At 39.6% G+C, this 27,601-nt stretch overlaps 1 protein-coding gene across 1 annotated transcript; it reads left to right on the plus strand.

The window, feature by feature from the left end:
* Positions 1–1,561: 1,561 nt before the first annotated feature.
* Positions 1,562–24,327, plus strand: LOC119798643. The gene is made up of 8 exons (XM_038308200.1): positions 1,562–1,643; positions 13,488–13,757; positions 13,837–14,082; positions 14,157–14,330; positions 14,439–14,519; positions 16,361–16,441; positions 17,623–17,690; positions 24,106–24,327. Exons 1-8 carry the CDS (start codon positions 1,562–1,564, stop codon positions 24,178–24,180), a joined length of 1,077 nt encoding a protein of 358 aa, XP_038164128.1. The 3' UTR covers positions 24,181–24,327.
* Positions 24,328–27,601: the final 3,274 nt, after the last annotated feature.

A 27,601-nucleotide genomic window follows, 5' to 3' on the forward strand; every position in this document is an offset into this window, starting at 1 on the left:
GCCTGGAGGCACTTTATGGAACGTCGCTCGATTTCACAGAAGCTGAAAATGGAAACTAGAGGCAGGTAAGCCGTTCAACAGGAACGGAAAATAAAACAGAATTTTTTTCTTGGAATATTCATTATCACAGTTATGATCTTCTACCAGTAAATAGGAGAAACTATAGATGGAACCACATTAATGGCAAACATTAACTGCAAACTGACCTGTTTTTTAAGGAGGACCGATCCTGCCATGATTAAAAATACGTACTGAAATAAATGAAGGACTGAATAATATAAAATTAATTGAAAAAGTAGATAATAATATGAATTTGTGTGCCATTAAATGTGAGAAAACAATAAAAAGAAGACATTTCTTCAACAATTGATCAATTATTTATCAAAAAAGTTAAAATATATATTTTTTGATGAATAATTGATCAGTTGTTGAAGAAATATCTTCTTTTTATGATTTTGTCACAGTTAATGGCACACAAATTCATATTATTAGCTACTTTTTCAAGCAATTTATATTAAGTCCTTCATTTATTTCTGTACATATTTTTAATTATGGCAGGATCGGTCCTCCATAGTTTTTAGAGTTAATGACTGTTGTGATTTTATGTTCAATTCAATTCCCAGCCAGCCGGGAATTTATATTTCTGATACTTTAAGATGTTTATTGCCTTCCCCTGTAGGGGGGTGGGGGTGGGGGGGGTGTGGGGGTGTGGGGGGGGGGTAAAATATCTTATTTAATCAGATATTATTTCAGCTGTTATATACTATAAGAGTTTATTAACAAAAATCATTCAGCTCCAAGTCAAACATATTTCAGTTTAACACTCTGAACTAAGACTAGTAAAACTCAACTAAACTAAACTAACTACTATGTACAAAGAGGAAGGGAAACATGGCTGAAAAACATATTACAGTTTAAGATGGATTTTGTGTTTGAAACCAAAGTTTATCTGGAAAAATTTGGGATATGATCAAATTAGCTTTTCACTAATTTTAAAGAAATTGGAATGTTTTCAGATCAATTCACAATGCAAATCCATGAGGTGAATAAAACATTATTTGGCCAAATAATGTTTTATTAAAAGATTTGCTTAATCAAGAACCAATAACCTTTAGTTAAATGATTCTTTACCTTCCTTGAAATAGCTAGCAGCGAATAGACATCAGGATTCGATTAAATGACTCTTGGTCATACTTGGTAATTGAAATGTAATAAGCATCTGAGGAACACATGAACACTAATGTTATATCAGTATTTAAATCCTTAGTGAATAAAGTTTGTCTAAGCTTTAGCAACAGCTTAACACGTATTCCTGTAGCATAGCGTAGCATGCAGTCCATTCCTTAGCATCAATTAGCGTTGTCTTTACTCAGCAGTAAACACGTGATATGATTAATATCATCAAAAGAAATCTGCAGTCAGGGCACAGCAGGGGTTCTTTGTCAAGGCAGTCCTTCTTTCATCCAGTCTGGCTCTATAAGTTCTGAAACTCAAGAGAAATGTGTTGCAAAAAGGTCTGTTTTGCAGCAGTTTGGTTCTGAAAGGTTCTGACCTATCCTTGATGGTTCTGGGGATCTGGTTCCTCTGGGGCCCGCATATCCACTGTGGTGGTGAAACAGCCAAGGTGGACCTTAGCTCCCTGGGTAAGGGAGAGGAGGCAAGGAGAGAAGGAGCCAAAAAGGGGAGAATGCTCTGTGCTCTGTGGTTTTGTCTGTCCTCGCACAGACGGGGGGGGGGGGGGGGGGGGGGGGGGGTGGTTGTTCACACCTCTGTGACTTTCCATATGTCTTGCCTGTGGAGGCCTTGCCTTAAACGGGGGTTGTTGCAGAGATTCCACAGCTGATTCCACATCATCATGTCAATATCAAATATGGACATTGGTTCCCAATATCCAAAAAGTATGATCCTGGCATATGGCGCAACATCACAATAATATTTTGAACATCTTTTGAACAAAGATGAGTAGATCGATCCAAGATATCAGTAACGTCAAATCTGATGCGGAGACAACAGAAAGTTGTAGAGTTTATAAAAAGTCTGGAAAATACATGGCAATAAGACAAAGCCTGGATCCAGAGGCAGATGTTCCTCAACGAGGCATCTCAGTCAAACTAGTATCCAGGCATGAGTCCTGTTCTTCTTGACTTGTTAATTTTTAAAGTGTGTCCCATCATATGTTGTTTAAAGCAATTGAAAAGATATCAACTATGCAAAAATATACATAGTTTACATTAAAATGTTTCATTATAAACGATTCTTGATTCCTTCTGAAACTTGAAGTTTTATAGGAGAAAACAAGCAAGTAAAGTGTATCAAGAAAATTATATAGACTATACCAATGATTGTGAAATGTAATACTATCAGGAAAAATAAAATTAAAAATCACTATCTAATACAGAGCAGGATGGTCAGAGCCGCAATCAATCCAGCAGATCCAGGTCTGGGTTCTCTGCTAACGGCACTTGATCCTGTAGAGTAAAAACAGCGGTCATTATGAGGTGTCAAGAGATGGTGACTGGAGAACTCAATAGAATCCCTTTTAGTATCAAACTGCTGTCTTTGGTTTTCACCCCAGACTCTAATCTGTGCAAAGGAAACACATTTGATCTGGAACCCAAAAGGCCATTAGGCTTCTCTAAATCTATAAAGGCATCTATATACAGAACACAATCCCCTTCATATCATCACAATAGTAAAGATAAGCTCCAGTAATTCACTGACTGCAAAAAAAAACACAGAGCACAAGGACTAGATATTAGCCTCAAAATGCTTCTTTTATCACTCAGCATCCTCCTTGGTCCAGTTCTATTTGTTTCTAGCTAGAATTCCCAGCAGTGGCAGCTGTTGACCTCTGAAACAGTGGAGGCTCAGTCAGCGGCGGCTGGCCAGTAAAGGGGCACTGCAAGGATTTCTTCCCAAATATGCCACCTAGCATGCTGCAAAATAAGCATCAGTTCAGGATCAGTTACCACCTGCTGATGTTACAGTTATCAAGCGTTTTCTCTGGACTCGTAAATTAGGGGTTGAACGGTTCACAAAATCCACGGTTCGGTTCGGTTCACGGTTTCGTGGTCACGGTTTTCGTTTCGGTTGTGTTGATTGTTAGGAAAATCTATTGTGTTTTGTATAGTACAACACGTGTTGCACAATGCTTGCACACTGTTGCACTTTTATCCACCACTTTCTTTCCGCCGTCATCGTAGGTCACTCTAAATGCAACTTCCAACTCCTGTTCTTTCCCACTCGCCATACCCACACAATTCTCCACAACAACTGATTTTTTTCTGCTACACCCGGCTACGCTGCTTCGCTTCTGTTTCTTCTTGTTTACTACTGTTGGTTGGCTTTGGTCGCAGTACCCCCACCTTCTGCTCTGGAGTGTAAACGCTTCGCCTATGAGAAAAAGGAGCAGCGCATGAACCGAATGAAACACGCGAACCGAACCGAGACAGTCGAACCGAACGGTTCGGACGGTTTTCATAAACCGTTCCATCCCTATCGTAAATACAACTACTCTCATTGGACAACAAAATGGATCATCTAAAAGTCGAACATTCTTCAAAGGAGGAGATAAGTAACTGCTGTGCTGTCATCCTGATGAAGCATGGCTTAAATCATTTAGAGGCTTCACAAAATTCAGTGCAAGACTAGCAGCTTCTGCAACAGCTTTTCCCCACTGCTATCAGACTGTTGAAACGTTGAAACTCTAATCAAGACACAAATCAAGATTCTGCATCATACTTGAAAACACCATATTTTCACTACATGGTGTATGTTCCAGTCCCTTTAAGTAGAACTCAACTCAATGTTTATATTTCTGATCATTGCTGGACTTTATAAATGAAAATGTTAATTTTACCATTATAAGCTGCTCATCACTTTTAAAAAGCTGTATGCATCCCAATCTCGTTTGGAATACATTCTGTGTATACAAATTGACAATAAAATTTGTCTAAGTCTAAAGTCTAAGTCTAATATGCGCACCAATAAGAACATGTAACAAAATAAACCCCACCACAGAGCCATAACACAGGGTCTTTACAGTATTATGGGAAAGCATAAACATGAATGTTTCAGCCTCACTTCAGCAACAAGGAAGCTGCTGAACCCTATGATCCAGACAAACACACACTGTCAGACTTACGTGGAGCGACGTTCAGGTTGATGATGCAGTTAGGAAAAACACTTTTTTGTCGCAGCGTAACCCTACATTCATATGTCCCTTTGTCACCAGCCGAAATGTTTCTCAGAACCAAAGACACGCTATTATTCATCATCTTTTTGTGCTTTAGTTCCACCCGGTTCTTGAAAGAGGAATGCTGCTCTGAGTCATCAATGTGTCCATCTCTATACAAAAAGACACCATCTGGGTCCAGATTTTTCTTGGACCAAGATACAGCATTGATAATTTGGCTGGCGTTAATCTGACATGGCAGAAGGGTGTCCTCTCCAAGTTTTACATTGATGTTCTCCAGAACTGCAGGAGAGGAAATAACAGAGAGCAAAGAGGTCAGAGTAGAATCCTGCAGTAAACCTCCACATCAGTATGAGAAAAAGAAGAAGAAAATAATAACTAAAAGCTGACATCTGAAGTGAAATAAGCTACATATAGAATATATGTATATATGATCTGTTTAATATGAGCTTCTCTTTGCAGCAGTGATGGTCAGTGAAGGCAGTGTGATCCAATAAAGGTTTTTACCCCACAAAAAAAAAAAAGAAAGATTTAATAATTTTTGGACCAAAAGAAGACTGCTCTAAAGTTAGCAGCCAGCTTCAGCTAATCCAGCTAGAAAGCAGCAATCAGGCTGTAAATCTGGGTGTAGTGATGGACTCAGACCTGAACCTTCAGAGGATCGTAGAGACAGGAACACCTTCTATCACCTAAAGAACATCTGCAGGATTAAAGGACTGATGTTGATAAATTAATTCATTCATCTTTAGTAGAATTGATTCCTGCAGTGGTGTCTTCAAAGGTCTGCCTAGAAAGTGGATCAGAGCTGCAGCTGATCCAGAGCGCTGCTGCCCTTGTTCTCTCTAGAACTAAGCAAGTACAGCAAATCCGCTCAGCTCTACAGTCTTTCCTCTGGATCCCTTTATCTCAGAGAACAGACTTTAAAATCCTTGTTAGTCTAGAAATCTCTGAATGGCTGAGCTGGTAAATACACTGCAGACTCGATGTCAGTGAATCAACAGCCAGACCTATCAGGTCTTCTGGATCAAATCTACTTGGAATCTCCAGAACCAAAAAAGGAAAAGCAGCTTTTAGTTCTAACCTCTAAAAAACACCAGTCGTCATTTAGATGTTGTTTTTTAGGCTAAATGTTGTTGGTCCCTTTTTTTTAATTTAGTCCAGAAAAAGTTGTTGAAAATTAGGCTGTTTGGTCAGCCTGATTTTGTCCCACTTTAGTCGAATAATATATGTTGAAAAAACGTCTTTTCTATGATCTAAAAATTATAGCTTTTCTCCTTTTACTTTTCAACCAAATGCAGACGGTGTTTGAACATAATCATGTCATTTCAACCAACGTTTGCTCGCTGGATATGGTCCATTAATCTGGTGCTTAAACCTTCAGCTGTTTTTAATCTAGATTAAAAATGCACTTGATTAAATTGGCCTTTTGCTGAGCTACTCAGATATTAAGTTTCCTTCCAACTTTCCTATTTTATCTGATCAGCCATTTTATTATTTTTCTATATTCTTTTCTTTATTTCAATCATTTAATTTGTATTTTCTTTAACGATGTTTGTTAATTAATTATTTAAAAACCTTTAAGCAGTTTACTTCTTTTTACCTTTTTTCCTCATGTACAGCCCTTAAAAATGTCTTGCTACTGAAATGTGCCACAAACATGGACAAAATAGTTGGTGAGGTACCCCTCATTTAATAAAATATAAGTTCAATGGTCTCAGAAGTGTTTAGATTTAACAAATTTTATGTAAATAAACAAATGAAAGTCAGACATTGCTTTTCAATCATGCTTTAACGGAATTATAAAAATTAAACTCATGAAGTTAACTAAATATTTTATTGCCCAACCTTTAGATTTAATCAATCTGTTCCTGTTCCTGTCAGTCAGACCTCTGCTCCGAGCTAAAAATTATAAACATTTTTTATTTTACAGATAAAGACAACTAAGGTTGGCATCTTGTTTAAAATATTAAGGTGGCTATTAAACGTTTTATTTTTTTTAGTTAAGTTTTGTATTGTGTCAGTGTGATTGATGTTTTTTTTCTTCTTTTCAATAAAAGCTCACACAGTAATAACAAATGATAAAAACTGACATTTATTAAAAAGTTGATGATAACTATCTAACCTAGAGAGACTAACAATGAAAAAATGGGGCAAATAGAGGATTTGTTGACATTTAATAAATTATCAATAGTAGCCATTCAAATTTCCCCACTTTCCTTGATGGGTCCTTGGCTGGTCCCCTACTATTCCTTTTTAAACATCAATATTTGCACTAGAATATTCTTTGTGTCATATTTTGTGAGCATTAACCTCTAAAGAGAAGCATAATCTCCTGGTCAGATTTGAATTGCTGCTACTGTATAGATTCTAGTGCACAGACACCAGCAGAAGATGTGGAGCTGAGCATTGCTAAAGAAAAAAAGATTATTTATGAGATTGGAAATGTCCTGAATACTGTTGGTGGACTGGACGATAAACTGTTGATTTGAAGGCTGTCACACTTGACCATATATGAATAATTATAAATGAATCTTGGCTGCTATTGGCTGCCTAGGAGGCGTGGAGATCAGAAGAACTTTGGCGAGATATTTCAATAACATGGCCATCTGGAAATGGCCATTTTATCGAGGAAATCTTCCAGATTGAAAATGCACCTAAACTCTTTCAGTTTGAGTTGATTTCTAGTCAGTCACCTGAGGCTTGTGCGATCTGACTCACTGGCTCTAGGCTTGGTTCAGACATGTTCACATTATATTGGATTATTCCCTTGAAAAGCAAGATCTGTTCATACATGTTTTTCTAACTTTAGTAAAAGGTGAGAACATTAAAGCCTTAGCTGTTAGAGTTAGTCTAAACTTTACTATTTCACTGCTAAAATATAAGGACAACACACAATAATAAAAGCTAAAAATAACAGATAATTGTTTGTTTTAATTACAATTTGTTAAATTGTTCAAAGTCAGCTTAGATTTAATTAAACAATTGTTATTATTCAGCACTGTTGCTTTTTTTTTGCCATCTCAGTAAGTTTGCAAAATGTATAAATTTTTCTTGATACATCAATAAACCTAGCTTTTGTTTCTCAGCAGAAAAAAACAAGCAGAAGATTTGTTTTCATGAAAATGAAAAGAAGAAATTAAGATGGAGCCAATTCAGTTTCTGCTTCTTCCAACTTTTGCTTTCGGGTAAGAAAACATAACCTGCACAGGTTAAGATCTGTCTGACCTCCATTAACCTGTGCATCAACTCATTCTGTCAGTCCATTTGGACTCTACCAGAACCAAGTGTTGCATCAACACCAATAAGTGAACATTTCTGCTTAAAACAACATTTCTGTAACAATTTCCCGCTTAGTTTAAGCCACAGCGATAAATGTTAGTTCAAAGAGTTTTTCATGTGTTTAGCAGAACTTACCAGGATTTGTTGAACCATCAGAGTATGTTGACACCAGAACCCAGACTAACAGCAGTGCTAAAGCAGCCATGAGGACGTAAGAGCAGCTCCTTACATTTAGCAGGACTAGTTCCAACTGGCAGCTGCAAAAAAACAGTTTGGCTGTGAGGGATTCTCATTTGAATAAGAGGCCCTTAGATCATCACTAAGGGAGGGTTTTATTTCAGCTTTACCGAATTTAAAGACTAAAACAACAGATGAATGGTCAAAACAATTAGCTGTTTAACATTAGAACGTAAATGGTATGTACTTATATAGCGCCTTTTTTCAAGTCAGGAGACTTGACCAAAGAACTTTACACTACATTCATTCACCCATTCACACACACACTCACACACTGATGGTGGCAAGCCACATCCAACGCCACTGTCGCCCCAACAACAGGAAAAACAACGTAAACCTAACTGGCGTGTCAAACCTGACTGGTCAAACCTAACTGGCGTGTCAAACCTGACTGGTCAAACCTGATCATGGTTATTTATTATAAACAAACTATTTTATCTAAACCTTCAACACATTAGAACATTTTTGAATTAGAAACTATTTATTTATTTGATCCCAAATGGAAAAAAAATGTTAAGAGCAGTTTTTAATAATATTTTATATTCAGTTAATATACATTTTTTTTTAGATTATATTTACATTAAATAATTAGTTAATTTTAACTAAAGTTTCTCAGGGTTCAAGCATTTCTGTGTGCAATACTTCTTCTCTCCAGCAGATGTCGCCAGTATCAAACTTCTTTGGAGTGGCGGAGTCCAAAGCTCATTGTTCACTCTGTACTGGGGTTCGTTTCAAGAAGCAGGCTTAGTGAAGTTTTCTAAATCTGAAATCAGGGAAACCCCCAGCTGCGTCTAAATTCGCAGCCAGCTTCTGACTATTGTTTCACCAGTAGAGATTACTCAACCTTTGTTTCTGTTGCCATAGTAACATTCTCCTCAGAGCTAACCTGGTCAGCAGCATGTTTTCTTCAGTAAACTCAGTGTCCTCTGTCTGCTCTCCTTACAGCCAATCACGTTGTTTTATTTCTTGATTTAGTCAGATTTTTGTTGTAATTTTTTGCATTAAAAAAAAAAAATCATTCACTAGGTCTGTTAGACACAATAGTTTTAAAAATAAACATTGCATGTCCATTAGACCAGGATCTTATTAAAGAATTATCAACCCCTTTTCATAGAGAATTAAGTATTTGTAGGGAGACGATTCTACAACTCATTGACAGGGCATGCGATTACTTGTGTTTAGTTTGTTTGATATGAGTGAGATGCAGATATATATATATATATATATATATATATATATATATATATTTTTTTTTTTTTACATTAGATGAAGAACTTCTGAAATTGTTTTCAGATTACACATAGATGAATTCATTAATTCCACAGAGAGAAAGGAATTACTTTAGGATTAGGATTTACTTGGTGATAACAATCTTCGGAGTCTACTGACACATGTTGAAGCCATTCTATGGGACTGATAGTCGCTAATAATGACCATTTATTGGCATGGTAACATCAATCTATTTCATCTATTAGAACAATGTTTTGATATGTACTAGTACTGAATATGTATTCCTGATATCTGCGAAAAAAAAAAAAAAACTATTTTCCTTGTCAAAATGACAATTTCAAACAGAATTACATTCTTCACATCTGGAATAAACATTCTGGATGTCTAGAAATAGATGTCAGATCTCCCTATTCCTAATGTTACTGGTCATCATTTGTATTATTTTGGCTATGAATACATTTATTTCAGATATCATAAATGAATAATAAATCAAGCTGATAAATGTCAAAACATCCACTTAAAGTATGTAAACATTTCTAGATATATAAAACTTATTTCTTACTAGTACAACTAATTTTTTTTACCTTCTGAAATTCAGTTTCTGTGGAAAAGATGTAAATTAGAACCTCTATTATTACAGTTCTCACAAGAGGTAGGTTGAGTACCCAAAAATGGTAGTTCAGTAAGAGTAGCACTACTTCATCCTGATTGTAATCAGTTAAAAGTAAAATACTCTTTAAAGAAGTTACTCAAATTAGAGTAAAAAAGCTAACTGGTCAGCTTAAGATCCATGATCATATCAACTGATCTAATATTTTTTGAGTTATAAAAATGACAAAACTCAGTAGTTAAAGGATTCTACAAGTATGTTTTTTTTTTTTTATGTAACTGAATAATTACAACTACCCACCTCTGGTTCTGATTAGGAATGGGATTTTTAACAGGAAGAATCTTATTTTAGTGATCTACAAATTGAATTACAGAGAGGAGAGTGCTTTTAATAAATGTAAAAACAGCCCAACTATTAACTTTCTATTTTTACTTACTGTATCACTCTGCTGGTGTTACAGCTGATCCACACAGCTGAGTGATTGGTAAGTGGTTACCCCCATTTAACAACACATGTGATTTCAAGGCACTTTATCACCAGATCATTCAGTCAAATTGATTCCAAGTTTTTTATCTATGGAAAACAAGTTGATTGCATCAGCTCATTGACTCTTCAGCAATCCCTCACACTAAGCATGCTTTTAGCGACAGTGGAGAGGAAAAACTCCCTTTTAACAGGAAGAAACCTCCAGCAGAACCAGGCTCAGTGTGAGCGGCCATCTGCTGAGGCCGACTGGGGTTCAAGGAGACGGAAGCAGAGACACAAAAAGCAGCTGTAAAAGGCGGCCCCGTCCAGGAAACACACAGCCAGGCAGACGAGCTCCGAAACAGCTCCCATGCCAGAGGACAAAGAGAGCACATTACAGTCAGAGAAACAGGCCTACACCGGAAACCGGCCGATCTCCAACGTCCATAAATGTTAACTGTCTAACACGCTCTACAATCATGTCCGTTACAAATCATTACAATTTGCAAATATTCATACATACATGTTGACTTAAATTATAGATAGAGGACAGCCTTTGAGCTTTGAATTATAAAGGACATTATCTGATCTTTTTGATGTTCTTCGTGTCGTCTGTGAGATGTGTTCCGCTAATGCCAAAGCGTGTGCCCTCGCTGCACTTGCTTACCTCTAATGTCTATGCATCCACTGAGCTTAGGTTTTTGTCATTCATTGTAGTTCCACTGCTATCACTATGTAAATTGCAACTGCCAAAGAGTTAAAAGAAGCAAACTGCTTTACGTTCTGAGCATTTTGACAATGAGAGGAAAGCCTTGGACTGACAAGAAACGCCCAGAGTAAACCCAGCATACCCATAGTCAAAATGCATGTGCTATAACAGGGGTCACCAACGCGGGGCCCTCAAGGACCACATGGGGTGCCCTCAACGCCTTCTGAAAACAGCAACTCAGCAGTGGGCTAAGTTTGAAATTTTATTTTATTCTGTGACTCTTCTTTTTAATCATTTATAGAGCATTTCATCATAGTAATCATATAGGGCATTTTAGCATTTATAGAGATTTTAAAATTATAATGTGTAAAGGAAAATAAGAAATTAAAAGTTAACAATAAAAATGTGTTTAATTTGGATTAAGTTTAGGTGAACGCTGACCCCTCTTGTTCATCGTCAGTATTGGTAGCCCTTCCTATGATTCGATAGCCATGAAGTAGCCCTCAGCTGTTAGATTTCTGTTTCTGTTATGTTTTTCTTTTGCTCCTTGATTTCTAGTATTTAGTTTCCTGTTCACCATGTTTCATTATCCTAGTTATTTGGTTATTATTTTGTTTTCTTATTAGTTCCTGTCTTCCAGCTTTTCATTTGTTATCCTCTGCTGCCCTCTTGTGTCCTCTTTCTCTTGATCTGTTTTCTGTTTTGCTCTCACCTGTTTTCAATTTCCCTCATTAGCCTCTCCCTGTCTCTGTCCCCTTTAAAAGCCCTTCCTCTTCGGTTCCTGTTTGCTGGATCGTCGTCTAACTTCCCTTCAACCTCTGATCAATCTTCTGTCCGTCTTACTTCTCTTCCTGGTTTTGGTTTTTCCCTGATGTCTCCTAGATTCTGGTTCAAGAGATATTTTTGTTGGATTTTTGACTCCTGCCTCTGCGCCTGTGAACCTTCAGCCTATGTGCCTGAGAACCTTAATTAAACTACTTAAATTTATCTCAGTCACTCGTCTCTGCATTTGGGTCCTCAAACCAACACCACCATTTCATGACAGAACGATCCAGCCAACATGGACCCAGCAGAACCATTCAATCGATTTCTTAAACTCCTCAGACAGTCCATAGAAGACCTCTCCACCATCACTCCACCCTGGGAGCGGATTTCAGCAGCAAGTTCACTTCTCACCGAACTCAAAAAAATATCCAGGACACCAGATCTTTCTTCAACAAACCGGATACATTGATCAAATTAATTGGAACATTCAGGACACCTTTGCAAAACTATCCAATAAACCTTCACCACCCAGACCACCTCTCTTAATATTAACACAAACCTCCGAACCCGCACCTCCACCTTCTGCTGCTGTTGGTTCCCCCCTGCCATCTGCCTCCTCCAGGCGTAGGAACCACCGCCGAGGCAAGAAGACCACTCCCTCTCCGGCGGATCAGCCTGACGCCTCCACTGACGACATTTATGCATATAACTATGTGTATACTGGTCCGACGCGGTATGCTGTTCTGATCACATCAGCCACGTCATCGAAGCACCCTGACAAAATCATTTAAGAGCCTTTAGTTCTTGTATCTGAGGTATCCATATTTTAGTACGGATTCTCACATCACCACTACCCTCATCTAAAGCCCAACTATAAATTTTCTATTATTACTTGCTGTATCACTCTCCTGGTGTTACAGCTGATCCACATAGCTGAGCGATTGGCAAGTGGTTACCCCCTACTTTGGCTGTTTAGTGGATGTATCCTTGATTGAAACATTAAATCAAATGGAAAAAAGCCCAAGAATACACAACTGGATATGGAGCAGAGCACATCGAAGAAATCCAAACTAGCTAAAAAGTAACTGTCAAACAAAGCACACAAACAAAAGCATTTGTAAAATTAAAGGAGAAATTTAAATTGAAGTCTAGGTTATGACCACTAGATGTCAGCCAACTGATTAAGCAAAATAATACTTTTAACCTATGTCCTTTCCTAGATATGTGTAAGCCTTTACTGCATCAGTATTAATGTGTGATTCATGTCCTTTGTAGTCGTACACTGATACAAACTCCAATAAATGATATCTAATGCTAAACCAGTTGTTGAATCTGTTTTTTTATCATAAGTGTCAGTTTGCATCAGTGGTCTTTTAAAACATGCAGGCTTTATGGCTCAAACAGGGCTCTGGTGTTTCTAAGAAAAAGAAACACATTTTCATATGACATATGATAGTTTTGACTGTCAACCACTGTGCCAACAGAGGAGGAAGTAGAAGAAAAAAAAACAGGCTCAGAGGAAGAGGGCGGGCGGCACTTGGTCTCAGTAACATCAATGTAAAGAGGTCAATCACTAAGAAGAGGAAATGAAGGAAGCATCAGTCAGATGTCTGCTTGGTAAGAACCGTCTCTTTATTTCTGCCTAAAACTGCATTAAAACACATACTATGACATTAGGTTTGCCCTCTGTATGATTTTGACAAAATACAAGGAAGTGTTAAATTATCACAGCTCCCCTCAGACAATAATTGGATTATAAATGTCTGAAATACTATTGTGAATCGCTTCTCTTAAAGTCAGTTTGTGTTTCTCTGCAGATTTAAGCCTGATGCTGTTCTGCACGATAAACCCAGGTCAGGCATTTCTACTTTAACTTTTTAATGAGGCTAAATACTCACAGGAAAACAAGTTAAAGATTTGCAAAGAACATTAACATGCTAGCATCAGGTTGCAGGAACAAACATGATCAATGCTTTATTATATTTTTTATATTTCAGTCCTCCCAGCTGGTCTGACTGTGAGTCCCAGCAGATCTCAGTTCTTTAAAGGAGACTCTGTGTCTCTGAGCTGTGAGGAGAACAACAGCTCTGCTGGATGGACTGTATGCAGGAACACAAATGGAACCGGGACTCAGTGTGGAGATGGATGGGGGAAACTAAATGGTTCTACCTGTACCAACAGCTACCTCATCCCATCAGACAGTGGAGTTTACTGGTGTTCGTCCAGAGAGGGAGCAGCCAGCAGCAGCATCCAGCTCACTGTCACTGGTAAGATCAGACTGTGGAGTTAGTGTTGATGAAGCTGTGTGGAAATGGATGAAATGCTGTAGTTTGTCTCTGTGTTGAGGTGGATCAGTGATCCTGCAGAGTCCTGTCCTCCCTGTGATGGAGGGAGATGACGTCACTCTGAGCTGTCTAACAAAGACCACTCCCTCCAACCTCCCAGCTGCTTTCTATAAAGATGGCTCCTTCATTGGGACTGAGCCCAAAGGTCACATGACCCTCCACCATGTGACCAGCTCTGATGAAGGCCTCTACAGGTGTAACATCAGGGGTCATGGAGAGTCTCCATCCAGCTGGATCTCTGTTGAAGGTCAGCAGCTTCTCTCTCTGCTTCAACCTTCATTATGAGATAAAAACTGAATAATTATCTTTGGTTCATTTCAGGGAAACCAACCACCTCCCACCCTCCTCCATCCACATCTTTGTCCAGTTCTCTATCTCCTCAGGATACTTCTTCACGTTTTCCTCTCCTTATTGTTCTTCTATGTATCCCTTTGTTTGTAATTCTTTTGCTTCTGTTTCTACTGGTGAGACGTCATGTCCAGAGGAATCCTGAAGGTAAATACCAGACAGAACAAAAACACTCCATTTTCAGACATATTGGGTCTTCTCTGTAATCTACTCCTCAGATTATAAATTCACCACCTTCCTTTGGTCTGTTTCTAGTTATTGAAAATGAAGGTGGAGATGAAGAGCTTCTATACAGTGATGTACAAACGCAACTACAACCAACCAGATTCAGGAAAGGTAAAGTTTTCCATCTTTGTGAGGCCCATTAACTTCACCCACATGCTGAATTCTTGTGGTATTTGTGCTTTTACAAACACATGAGAATCAGTGTATTACCACTCCAGCTTAAACTGTTAGAGACTGATCCAAAACAGGTCACCCAATCATGTTGCAGTATCATGGTTGAAGGATATATCTCTGTTGAAAGCAAGAGCTGCCATGCCCATAGTCAAACCAAAAGAAACATGTCAGAGGCGAAAGGAGTACCGGTAACTGTTGCTGGTTTTTTTTAGAATGGACGACCTCTACAGTGCATTTTTAAGTTAAATTTAAGTGAAAGTAGGGCATTGGGATGATCATGATTTATGCTTTGAAGTGTACGTAGAAAAAAGAAAAAAAATGATGGTGCTTAGAGAGCTTGAATGGCAGGGCTAACCCCCCCAAACACCAGAAGTCATTTAGGAGTGGGTTAAATCTGGTTGGTCCGTCATATTTGATTTAGTCCTGAAATAGTAGTTGAAAATTGGATCATGTTTGGTTGATCTGATTTAGTCCCATTTTAGTCCAATAATAGACATAGATTCAATGATGTAAACCCATGTTTCCATGTCTTTTAAACGATCTAAATATTAGGGCTTTTCACCATTCGCTTTTCAGCCGAATGCAGACGTTGTTTGGACATAAATCATGTCGTCTTTTCAACCAATCTTTGCTCGGTGGGAAATGTGGGGATGAGCAGTGGAGACAAGCTTAGCGACACATAAACATTAACAGAGAGCAGAGGTGGATATGCCACATTCAAAGCTTTTGAGGTGGGGGATTTTTCACCCCCTCAGAGGTTGAAGAAGGTTCTGTGGAGCCCGAAGCCGTATTAGTTCTAGCTGCCTGCTTCGAGGCGCTGACTCAGCGTTGCCTTAACCCAGTGCTATCAAGGCAGCAGAGGACAGGATGCCTCGCTTTAGAGGTTTAGGTTGAAGTGCATCGTATTTATATGGCAACACAAGGCTGTGATAAAAGGATGTAGCAGCAAACATTATATGAAATAATGGGGGAATTTAACTACATCGGCCATCAAGTGTTCAATCTCAGAAGGGCTGTACAAATAAAAGTTTCATTAGAAATATCATAATGATGGATGGATGGATGGATGGGTTGAAAGATGGAGTCAAACACCATGTTTGATTGGATCTTTTATTATTACTAAGCAAGAAATTTATAGCTTTTTTTTGGCAAACTTCGTGGGTTTGGTGTTTATTCACACCTCTTGATGTAGTGACAGGTTTTACCACAGAAGGAAACGTAAGGTAAATCAAGACAGAACTAGTTTCTTCCTGCATGATTTGGGACAGGGGGGGATCCAGATCTTCCATCGTCTGCTAATGAAATGTTCTGCCTGTGTGCTAAAACATAGATTTTTATTATTAGCAGTTTAATTGAGTAACTGCAAACGTTTTCAGTTCGTTGTCAATGTGTCAGTAAATGGAGATAAATGCCGTGTGAGCTAAAAACCTTTGGTTTCCTGTGTCTTGATCTTATGAAACTCTGTTTGCAGAATATGTCTGCAGCTTTGTGGTTTATTTTTCACATTTCCTCTAAAGCAAACCTAAGACTGTCTTTCATGGTTTCAGCAGCAGATGGTTCTTTAGCAGCAGCAGCTGAAACCAATGACTAACCACGATGTCAATCAGAACCAAGTGGACAATGAATATTTACTCATTATAACAGTTGGACAGTTGATTACCTTAATGATGTTATTCGTAATTCCTGCAGTAGTGTAAGGACCAGCAGGTTCTGGACCAGCAGATTCTGGACCAACTGCTGCTTGTGCATTAATGTCATGTGTGGGTTTTATCTCCCAGACAGCGACCAGGCTTCAATTTACTCAGCAGTGAGAACGGATGACACCAGAGATGAACAGATAAACATCGGACAGACAGATGGTGAGACAAAGCGGCTCTACTTTATCTCCATCTAAGATCTGTCCTCATTTCTCTCTGTCAAACACATAAGGTTTACGTCATGCATAAAAAAAAAAAATCACATCTCAGAAAAGAAAATACTTTCCAGTTTAAAAAAAAGGATACATTGAAAAGAAAGACCAAAGAGAATTAAAACAACAAAGTTTTGACAGTTTATTTAACACTTAGATTTAAAAAGTAAAAAAAAAAAGTCCCTGTAATATTTATGAAAAACCACAACAGCATCAAACTGTTGCTGTGGTTTTTTATCCTGTGAACTTTCACTTCATTGTTTTGAGGCAGAAGTGCATCACTGTGGTCTCTGCATCCGTTTCAAGAGAACTTCTAACATGTTAAAATGCTTTATTGTTTGGTAACGGCAGAAGATGAAAAACAACCAGTTAATCTATTAATGTTTAGATAGTTCTGAAATACTCCTTTTTGTTCCCCCAATACAGTTATTTTACAAAGTGCCAGTTCACAACGCAAGTCATCTCAAGGCATTTTATAGAGAAAATATTTACCTGACATGCTAATCCAAAGTGTTGTCAAGGCAACATCATGATGCTCAATATACCTATTAAAAAGAATTATTATAATATATATTTTACATGGTATGAACTTGTATTTTTAAAACTAATTTAGTATTTAACCATTTAATCAAAGGTCTCATGGCAGAGGAGTCTCAAAACAATGAAACCACCCAACAGATTTAAGGTCACAGACTGATCTTTGCACTGATGGAAGAGATAAAACAAGAAAATCGCTTTATATTACAGCTTACAGTAGCCACCATTTAAAATGGCCCTTCCCAGTAAATGTCAGCCTACTTCCACCCTTTAACTGAATTACAGGGTCTGGCCAGGAGAGGTCAATCTTCTAAAAACCTTAATGTAGAGAATATTTTAGTGCCAAGATTGATGTTTAAAAAAGGAATCTCAGGGTACCAGCCAAGGACTAACTAAAGGTCCATTAAGGACAGTGGGGACATTTTTAATGGCTACTACTGTATATCATCACAATATTTCTATTTGTTATCGCCTTCCTGAGATTTTTAACATTGTGCATCCTTATTATGAGAAAAAAAAAATCTGTTGTTAGAGATCTAATTCCCTCTTCGTTCAATCTGCATGACTCTAACTCATATTTATTTCCATTTTCAGGGGATGGATCATGTGTGCTTTATGCATGCGTGAGAAAAGGAAACATCGACAAACCAAACCAAAGTACGGTAGGTAAAACTACTCCCATCATATAAAAACCTTTATTCAGTTTGTTGACAAAACAAATTTTTGTATTTCTATAACTTAAATCAAACCTAAGTAGAATTTCACAGCTGATATTGGATGATAAAACATGAAATTCCACAGCTCCAGGTTAAAGGCCTCATGTGTAGTTTACAGTTCATGAAAAATGCATGTTATTGCTCATAATGAGGTATCATAAAAAAACACCAGAAACATGAGCTGATCATTATATTGGTGTCATGAACCGAGGACAGATGGACCCAGTATTCAGGAGAGACAGTCAGTAGGAAAGTTCAAAAGGTTTATTAAAAATAAAAACAAAACAAAAGCGGAGCTGTGGCTCGCGGACACTGCAGGCGGGGGGGCGGGGCACCGTCCAATCTCAGACACTCTGGTTTAACAGTCCAGACCATGAGTGTCCGCAGTGCTGCAGTCCCAGAGGTGATGCTGGAAGCTGATCCTGGTGAGGGATCCAGAACAGACAGGAACAGACAGGAACAGGCAGGATCCAGATCAGACAGGAACAGAAACAGGTTGCAGGATCCAGACTTCCAGGCATCCACAGGCTCCCAGGAGGGTTCAGAGTCAGACTGGGACCAGAAGCATGACCAGGTGGTCACGCACAGGAGCAGACAGGATCAGGTGAAGACAGGCAGGCTCAGTGGAAGAGGGTAGCCGAGACAGGACGTAGGAACCGGAACTTGAAGCAGACTTTAAACTGGTCTCCACCCTGGAGCCAGGCTTACTTAGATAAAAACTGAACCTCCCCCCATAATGAGCCAAAATCCCAGAGGACTCCGCAGGGGAGGAACAGTGGACGATCAGGAGACGAGACAAACACTAAAACCCTCTTTCCACTGGCAGCTAGGATCCAGGACATGAACCAAATAAAAACTGAACAGAAAGACTGACAGAAAGACAAGCAATGATCTGACACTGAATGCTCAGGCTGAACTGAATATAAACCACAGGAAACAGCTGAGAGGAATAAATTATGATTGGGGCAGGGAAGGAAGAGGGCAGGTGAGAGGAATTACTAATTAGGGGAGAGCAAACAGGCCAGATCATGACAGAGCCCCCCCCTCAAGGGCAGATTCCAGACGCCCAAACCAGAACCAAATAACACGAAAAAAGTAAACCAAGCAGGGCGGGTGGGGTCAAGACAGAACACAGATCAAAAAAAAACACAGGCTTCTGACATCGGGAGACACAGACCCAAAACACAGACTAGAAACAGAAGCTCCCGCATGTCAGAACCGGGACGAAAAACTAATCCAAAAAGAAAAACCAACCTTATCCTACTGACTGTTCCCCGATGGGTCCTGTTGTGGCCAGATCATTCTGTCATGGATCGAGGACAGATGGACCCAGTATTCAGGAGAGACAGTCAGTAGGAAAGTTCAAAAGGTTTATTAAAATAAAAACAAAACAAAAGCGGAGCTGTGGCTCGCGGACACTGCAGGCGGGGGGGCGGGGCACCGCCCAATCTCAGACACTCTGGTTTAACAGTCCAGACCACGAGAGTCCCCAGTGCTGCAGTCCCAGAGGTGATGCTGGAAGCTGATCCTGGTGAGGGATCCAGAACAGACAGGAACAGGCAGGAACAGGCAGGATCCAGATAAGGCAGGAACAGAGACAGGTGGCAGGATCCAGACTTCCAGACATGCACAGGCTTCCAGGAGGGTTCAGAGTCAGACTGGGACCAGAAGCATGACCAGGTGGTCATGCACAGGAGCAGACAGGATCAGGTGTAGACAGGCAGGCACAGTGGAAGAGGGTAGCCGAGACAGGACGAAAGGAACCGGAACTTGAAGCAGACTTTAAACTGGTCTCCACCCTGGAGCCAGGCTTACTTAGATAAAAACTGAACCCCCCCCCATAATGAGCCAAAAACCCAGAGGACTCCGCAGGGGAGGAACAGTGGACGATCAGAAGACGAGACAAACACAAAAACCCTCTTTCCACTGGCTGCTAGGACCATGACAAAAAAACCAAACAGACAGACTAACAGAAAGACAAGCAATGATCTGGCACTGAATGCTCAGGCTGAACTGAATATAAACCAGAGGATACAGGTGAGAGGAATAAATTATAATTGAGGCTGGGAAGGAAGAGGGCAGGTGAGAGGAATTACTAATTAGGGGAGAGCAAACAGGCCAGATCATGACAATTGGAGAATATTCAACAGAACTCCATAGTCCATAAAGGTAAAGGAAATGAGCTCTAAAAGCTGAAGATAAAGATTAACCTGCCTTATTCACTCTGGTTAAGGATGACTGGTGGGAGCCTAATATTTACTCTCTATCTGTTTTGGACCAGATTAGACCCTCCCAAGTGGGGTCAATGCTCATAGATCCTATTTGGGGTATTCTTGGGCAGGAGGTCAAAGGGTTGCCATAGAGACAATGGTGTAAAATCATTTTTCTAAACTGGAACAAGAAAGAAACTCCTCATGGAGTTACGGAGTAGGTGGTCTCTGCCTCAGGAAGAGAACTTCAACTGATTTTGTGATTTAATGAGAGATAGTTGAATGGAGGTTGAAGTATACTGTTCCTTTTACATTCTAGACTTCATTTATGATCATGGAGAAAGGATCAAACCAAAGCAACCCTATTCTAGATTTGGGCATTGAATTTGGACAAAGAAGACAGGTGGTTTGAAAGGGGTGTGAAGAAAGCCATTTATGTTAACAAGCTTTTGTAAACCTACTATGCACCTAATTTGTTGACAGCCAGCCCAACAATCCCGACTTTTGACCCCCCACCCCCCCGCAGAGGCATTGACCAGTATCGGGTATTACAGACTAACAAAGAACCCAAACGACTCCCGATTCCAAAGGGGGGAAGTTAAAAAAAATCCACTGGACTTGATATTCCAAAATTTGAAGACGTTTCGCTACCTCTCCAGGAAGCTTTCTCAATGCAAATGTCTGGATCCGCAGTGAGTTTGAGTCTTTACATAGACAAAGCCTTGTATTGCTTGGAAACATGCAAATGGAAACCACAACCCCCACCCCATCACAGAGGAACAAAGTACCTCCCCGCTCCAGCCGGTGAACAATACCTCCTTAATGACCGACCCTTAACAATCATAGACAGGTTGCAGGTATTACAGGCTAACAATGGAACCAAACCACCCGCTCATCGGTTACCATTTACATGTTTCCAAGCAATACAAGGCCTTGTCTATATAAAGACTCAAACTCACTGCGGATCCAGACATTTGAATTGAGAAAGCTTCCTGGAGGGGTAGCAAAACGTCGTCAAATCTTGGAAACCAAGTCCAGTGGATTTTTTTTTTTACTTTTACAGAAGCCACTCTATAAAGCTTCGAACTCAACTCTAATTCTGATATTATAAATAGAAAAACCTTTCTGGATGGGAAGCAAAACGTCTTTAAACTTGGAAACAAAGTCCAGTTGATTTGTTTTAACTTTTCTGGAATGATTATGACCCAGATGACTGAGAATCCTCACCAGTATATGCCCTAACTCTTCCTTAGACATAGAGTGTCATTGGATAAAGAGCTCAAAGTAGACCTGCAACAGTACCTTTTGGCATCTAAGGGGATCCGGCAGATCATTACTTAGTGAACTGAACATTTTTGCCTCATGCCTAGGTTAAATAAAAAGTGTGTGATGAACGTGTTTAACAGTAAACCTCTTTAGCTTCATACTGGTTTTATCTAAGAACACTATATAACTTCTCAGATTGATGACCTCATATCATGGCATGTACACCACATATGAATGACTCAGCCGGGGCAAGTGATTAACATGTTATCCTTCCCGGATCACCTTCAAGAGTAAAGGGATGGGAGGAAAGTGTAAAGTGAAGTTGTACAGCCAAGATGAAGCAGTTTTAATCATTATGAAAGACAAAAAAACTTGTTGACATGCAGTGATGTGTGGGAAACTCTTAAAGGTTTGTGGGGTTTTAAAAACTCAGCCACCTGCCACCGCTGCTTGTGCTCTCTGTGCCTAGTCTCTAGGTGTAATCTCCATGCTTCTGCCTGAGCTCCAGCCACTCCTCGCTTTAACTATGGTGTCCACAGTAATCCTCCTGTTTGCCGGACAACAGTTTCAGATGCTGGGAATATACATACAGGATCTGGTATCTCAGGGATGCTGGCACCTTTTTTCAGTTTACCATAATACATATAGATGGTTAATTCCCTGTACTTATATAGAACCTTTTTAAGTCAGGAGACCCGAAAGTGCTCTACATTAAATTCGTTCATTACCTGTCCACACAGTGATAGTGGTACACTTCTTTGTAGCCACAGCTGTGCTCAAGCTCATGGACAAAGTTGAGGTTGCCACACACTAGTGCCACCAGATTCTTTGACCACCATCGGGCAATGCAGGTGAAGTTTGTTGGCCAAGGGCAGAATAACTATGTGGAGCTGGAGCGAAATATTCCCCTGTGATCTCTATGTACAAGGGCGGCTCTGGGAGTGAACTGAAGCTGAGTAAAACACAGGTCACAAATTTAACGAAGCAAATGGCACAATTCTAGAGGATTCCCTGAAATTTGTTTTCCGACGAAAAATCACAACTTTTGTTAACGTTTATGTAGCCAAATCCAACCCAGGACTAGATGTAGCTCTGAGTTACAGTGAAGCTGCACAACAAGACAAAGTTTTTTTTGATTAAAATGGAAAATAGAGAAAATAATGTACACAGATGTGTGATGATTTTCTTAAGGGATCTGGTGAACCTGATAGTTGAGAAAAATTTCTTCCCAGAATCCAGTCTTGTGTGGGTTAACCAGAGGGAGGACCTCGTTGGAGGGCGGACAGGTTTTGATTTGGTTGGTTCCTGAGGCACTATGGAGCAGACTGTCACTTGGAATCCAGTAGGTCTTGAACGGAACTTGTGGAGGTAAATCCCCTGCTCAGTGTGAGACTAAAACAATCCTTCCACGGGAAGAAGGCCAAAAACATCCAGCTTGCAGGATGGCTTCCCAAAACTGGCAAACACTCTGGCGTCGAGGTACTGACAGTCCACAGCTTAAGTAGTCCTCAGTGATGAGCCAACCAGCCGCAGGTGTGCAAGAGGACCAATGAGAACAGGGCACCACCTGGTGGGCAGAGGAAGAGAAAGACACAGACACAAAAAAAAACACAACCCACACAAACTGGATTCCTAACAAGATGAAGTTGAAATGCTTTTAAGAGGATTTTAAGTGGGATATAAAAGCTCTTTTGATTTAGTTCGAAGAAGTGTTTGTTCGTCCTACCTCCAGGGCGTACACCGGTCAGCTGATGCCTTCTCTTCTCAGCTCTACTGCTGTTTGCTGGGGGAGCCTTACTGGTCCTCCGTGGCAATCCTTTCCTCTCCCACAGTTGGCCTCTGGAGGCTAACTCCTGCCAGCCTTCGCCTCTCGTAGCTCTGACTCACTAACAGGCTTCTCCATTGTACCACTGGCATAGTTCTGGGCAGCCTTCCTACCCTGTCCTTAGCATTCTGTCGCCCAGTGGAGTTGACCGATCTGCTGTGGTGCTCTTATGAGCCATCGCAGTTTGCCTCTGTAGCTAGCCACAACACTATATAGCTTTTTCACACTGGAGCTGTTTTCCCAGTGAGCTTCCCCTATCTACCACTGTGCTTCTCTGTTCTTTTTCTTAGTTTAGACTGGGAAGCTGCTGCTATTTCTTCCCACCCTAGTGTGGTCTTTCCCCTGCAGGCCTCTCCATTCTCCTGCTGTGGTTCCTTAGTTCCAGATCGGTACACAGCTGGCAGCTTCTTCCTGGGTCTGGTTCTCTTTCTGCAGGTGTTCTGGCACTCATTTCCTCCTGCTCCAGAATGCCATCTCACCTAACGCTCTGTTTTATGGGTGATTCATTCTCCAATGTGGGCCAGCAGGCCATCGAACTCGGTCACAGTACCGGTGGGTACTGGGTCAGTATCATGGAGACCTACCCTCTCGAGGAGGTGGTGGTGTTCCAACACTGGTTCCATCTCTGGGAACCTAGTGACATAGAAATGCCAACAGCTTTGTTTGACTTTCAGAGTATAAAAGAAAAGAGATTAAATAAAGGAAACACTGTCAGTTGCCTTGTAAATCCATGCCTGCCATGATGAGGTGAAACCAACCATCAGACCCCATGACATAGGACCTTACAGTGAGATATGCTTCCGCTGGCCAGACAAATTACAAGGCTAGCAAAAGCAGGTGAAACTGTCATCTTTTTAAAGTTCATAGAGAATAGAGTGTCTTTAACCAAACCAAAAAGACATTATCACATCTGATTCACTGTAAAATCAGTTCAGTTCATATGTATTAAACTATATTTTTATTATAAAATATTATTATAATAAACAATTCACAACACACCTCATGAAAAATCACATAGATATTAGCAGAGATTTGATATTTGAACTGTTTGTGTTTTCAGAGCTTCATCCATAGCAGAGATCCTCCATCACAACCGGCAGTGATGTCATCAGCTGTCCATTCGCCGTCCACCTGACCAGACCTGTATAGAATTTATTCACTTTAATTTGTTATGAGAATGTATATATATTAATATAAAATTGCAGCTATTATAGAAAGTTTTTTTTTTTCTATCTCACTGTGAAAGGACACTTTTTTCACCAATTTAATCCTAGTGGTATATCAGTTTCCTTTCTTCTGTAAATATACTTTTTAATAACTTAAAATAAAATTTCTCTGTTTATTACCAGTTAAATGAGATTCAATGCATAACAAAAATACAATTTTTCCATCAAACATTTATTTCTGAGATGACCGTCCCTGAGAAGAAATGAGACAATATGTGCCTAGAAACATTTAAATGTATATATTACTGTACTGAAAGCTGTTGTATAATATAAGCTTCGTTTTCTAACTTTATAAACCAATAAAAGCTTTTATTGCACCATTTAAATGCAGACACTTCTTTATATAAGAGGCTTTTATAAAAAAGTTGTTTACGTTGTTTAGGATCTCATCTTTTATCGGGACATTCAAGTAGAAATGTGAAGGACCAAATTATTCTGTCAGGAGCTCGAAACTTTGGATCCAATATTCAAAACAGACAGATCAAACAGTTTAAACGGTCTTTATTTAGGAAGGGCGTGCGGCTGCTCGTCATCTGAAACGGATAAACCCGATCTTCTGTTGGAATAGAAAACTCAGGTCAATGACTAAGAATGATGGGCTGATAACGACTAAGATCTATGGTCACTGACCTGGTTAACAGTTCAGTCAGTGTTCCCAGAGGAAGTGGAAGATTCCACTGAGAGATGAGCGGAGCTGATGCCAGCCGACGCCGAGAAGTAGCAGTGTCCAGAAGGGAATATCCAGAGCTGTAGTCGTAGCAGAACCAAGTTCACTGGCCAGAGGATCAGAGAGCCCATCAGGTAGAGATGGGGATTCCAAGCCGAGGTAAGAAGAACAGTCCAGGTTCGGTAGCCAGTATAATCCAGGAATCAGTCCAGAAACAGATCAGATAAACAGAGTCGACAGGGGCAAAACTAAAAATCAGAATCCACTTGACAGAAACAGGTCACAATCAGGAAATCTGAAATATGATCAGAACACTGGAGTTACTCTCACTGAAAACAGCTTGAATAATCTGGCACCATGGGCAGGGCACCAGTGGCATAAATAGCAGGAGAAACGGGTGGACCTGATGAGAGGCCAGGGAGGAGCAAAGGAGAAGGAGTAAAACAATGCCCATGGTGCCGAGACAATGACAAGAAAACTTTATTTAATTGAAAGGAACATCAGATATTTGCTTGTTGTTATTTGAGATTTTATCTAACAACAACATACCAAAATAGTATGTCGTATTCCTTATTTCACTTGCTTACTCATTAAGTTACAATTCCCATTAAGCATCACTTAATATTATAGCCACTGAAACTACATTCACTTCATTTTAATTATATTCTGGGGACAGAAATTTTGCCCGGAGGCCAAATATAATGACATTTTGCTGGACTCTTTATTTATGAGAAAGGGAATCCACAGGTCATACAACAGTCTTAAATTAGCGATATACCGCCACCTACTGGATTAGGCATCCACATTCTGATTGCAGGAAAGTTGCAGTCTACCTTCATATGTTATTAGAGTTAAACCAAACTGTTTTCTCAGACCACTGCAATAGAACAAAGTGGTAGAAACGATGTATTTAGAGTCTTAATAAAAAAGTAAAATTTTCTAAGCATTTATTAACATGAGATAAGTTTGTATGTAAAACTCATACTTGTTAAACTCCACTGGAACTGTTTCATGTTGAATGGTGGATCGAAGTTCTTTGTTTCTCTGTATGTCCTTTTTGTGGCAGACTGCTGGAAATATGAATACATTTGCAGAGTTTCTTCTCCTTAGACACCTCTCTCGGCTCATCTGAGGAAATCCTGCTGTATTCCATTTCCAGACAGGAGGCAGACTCCCTCCAGCATGTGCTGGACCTGTGGGCCTCCTCCAGGTGGGGTTTGTCTGGAACGTCTCCTGAAGGAGGCGTCCAAAAGGCATCTGGCACAGATGCCAGAGCCACCTAAGCTGACTCCTCTTGTAAGAAGGAGAAGCATCTTTACTCCAAGTCTCTCCTTTAACATTATCTCGGTCACAAAAACATAATGTTTGGATAGTAGTCAAATATCACTCTAAATAATTATGTTTTCTAACTTGATTTAAAGCGACTTGGGTTGCCTTATATTTTCTAGTTTGTTCCAGATTAGTGGAGCTGAGAACTGAGTCACTGACTCTATACTCCTGTAGCGCCTCTATAAGGGCAGCCAAGGTGAACAGATCTACACTCCCACTATCAGCAGTGTTAGATAAGCAGTGTTTTACTCTCTGGACATGCTGGAAGGATTGGCAGTGACAATATTCCATCTGCACTGGAAGGGCAATCGAAAGCATCAGCCCATTTATGCACCTGCAGCCAGATATTAATCCGGATCACCATAAATAATGGAATTACTCTATTTAAAGTACCAATTTCTATCCTTAAAAGCATGCTAAACTATATTGCATGAAGAAAAAGGAATATTTTAAGAAAATTGGACAGAGTCCAGGGAAATAAGATTGCCCTGTGCGTATCTGTATTTTAATTCTGTTTTTTTCATTATGCACTAAGTACTATAATATTACAAATAAAAGCAACTCTATTTTACTTAAATCTTTTATTAAGTCACAGGCAAAAAAAATCTGCTGCAAGTAGGGTAGGACAAAAAGTGCCATTTGTGATGAGGAGGCAGAGGAGAAGAGAAGGAGGAGGTGGAGGAGGAGCAGGAGAGAGAGATGGACACCCAAACCTTTTTAAAATAAGATGGAAAAAAATATTAGCCTCAAGTCTATCCTGTATTTTAAGGTTTAGGTTTGCTTTTTATACCTTACACTGCGTGCTTAATAAAGTTTTTTAAATTCTTGTTCTTTTTTTTTTTTTTTTTTTTTTTTTTTTTTACAAAATAAGGCTTACACACAAACAGTTGTAATTGATAGAGGTGTTCTTATGCTGATCCTAAAGTATTGGTTCCACTTACTGTATGCTTTCTTGTGGTCTGAGTTTCCACTGCAGCCTACAGTATCCTTGTTATGAGGATGAACGATGATTAAAGGCTCCCCCTAGTGGGAGATGGTAAAAAGAGATTTCCAGAAAGAAAATTAAGTAAGTATCTAAAAGTAAAAGAGCAAAACTTTAAATTTCATAGCTTCATGTTGGATTTAAGCTGAGATTTTGTCCAGTTGTGTAGACCTTTACTGGGTGTATGGATGAGCCGCTCCTCTATCTTAACTATGGTTGGTGAAGTTTATCAGGAAACCTTATTATAAAGTACTGCTGGATGCTAGGCTTTTTTCAAATGCTTAACTATGAGCATCCTTTTTGTACTACACCAAGGGGCATGCAGGGTTTAAATCCACCCTAGGAGCCTAAC

This window comes from Cyprinodon tularosa, unplaced genomic scaffold, assembly GCF_016077235.1.
Source record: "Cyprinodon tularosa strain WSP-4 unplaced genomic scaffold, ASM1607723v1 ctg631, whole genome shotgun sequence".
In the NCBI taxonomy this organism is placed as follows: Eukaryota; Metazoa; Chordata; class Actinopteri; order Cyprinodontiformes; family Cyprinodontidae; genus Cyprinodon; species Cyprinodon tularosa.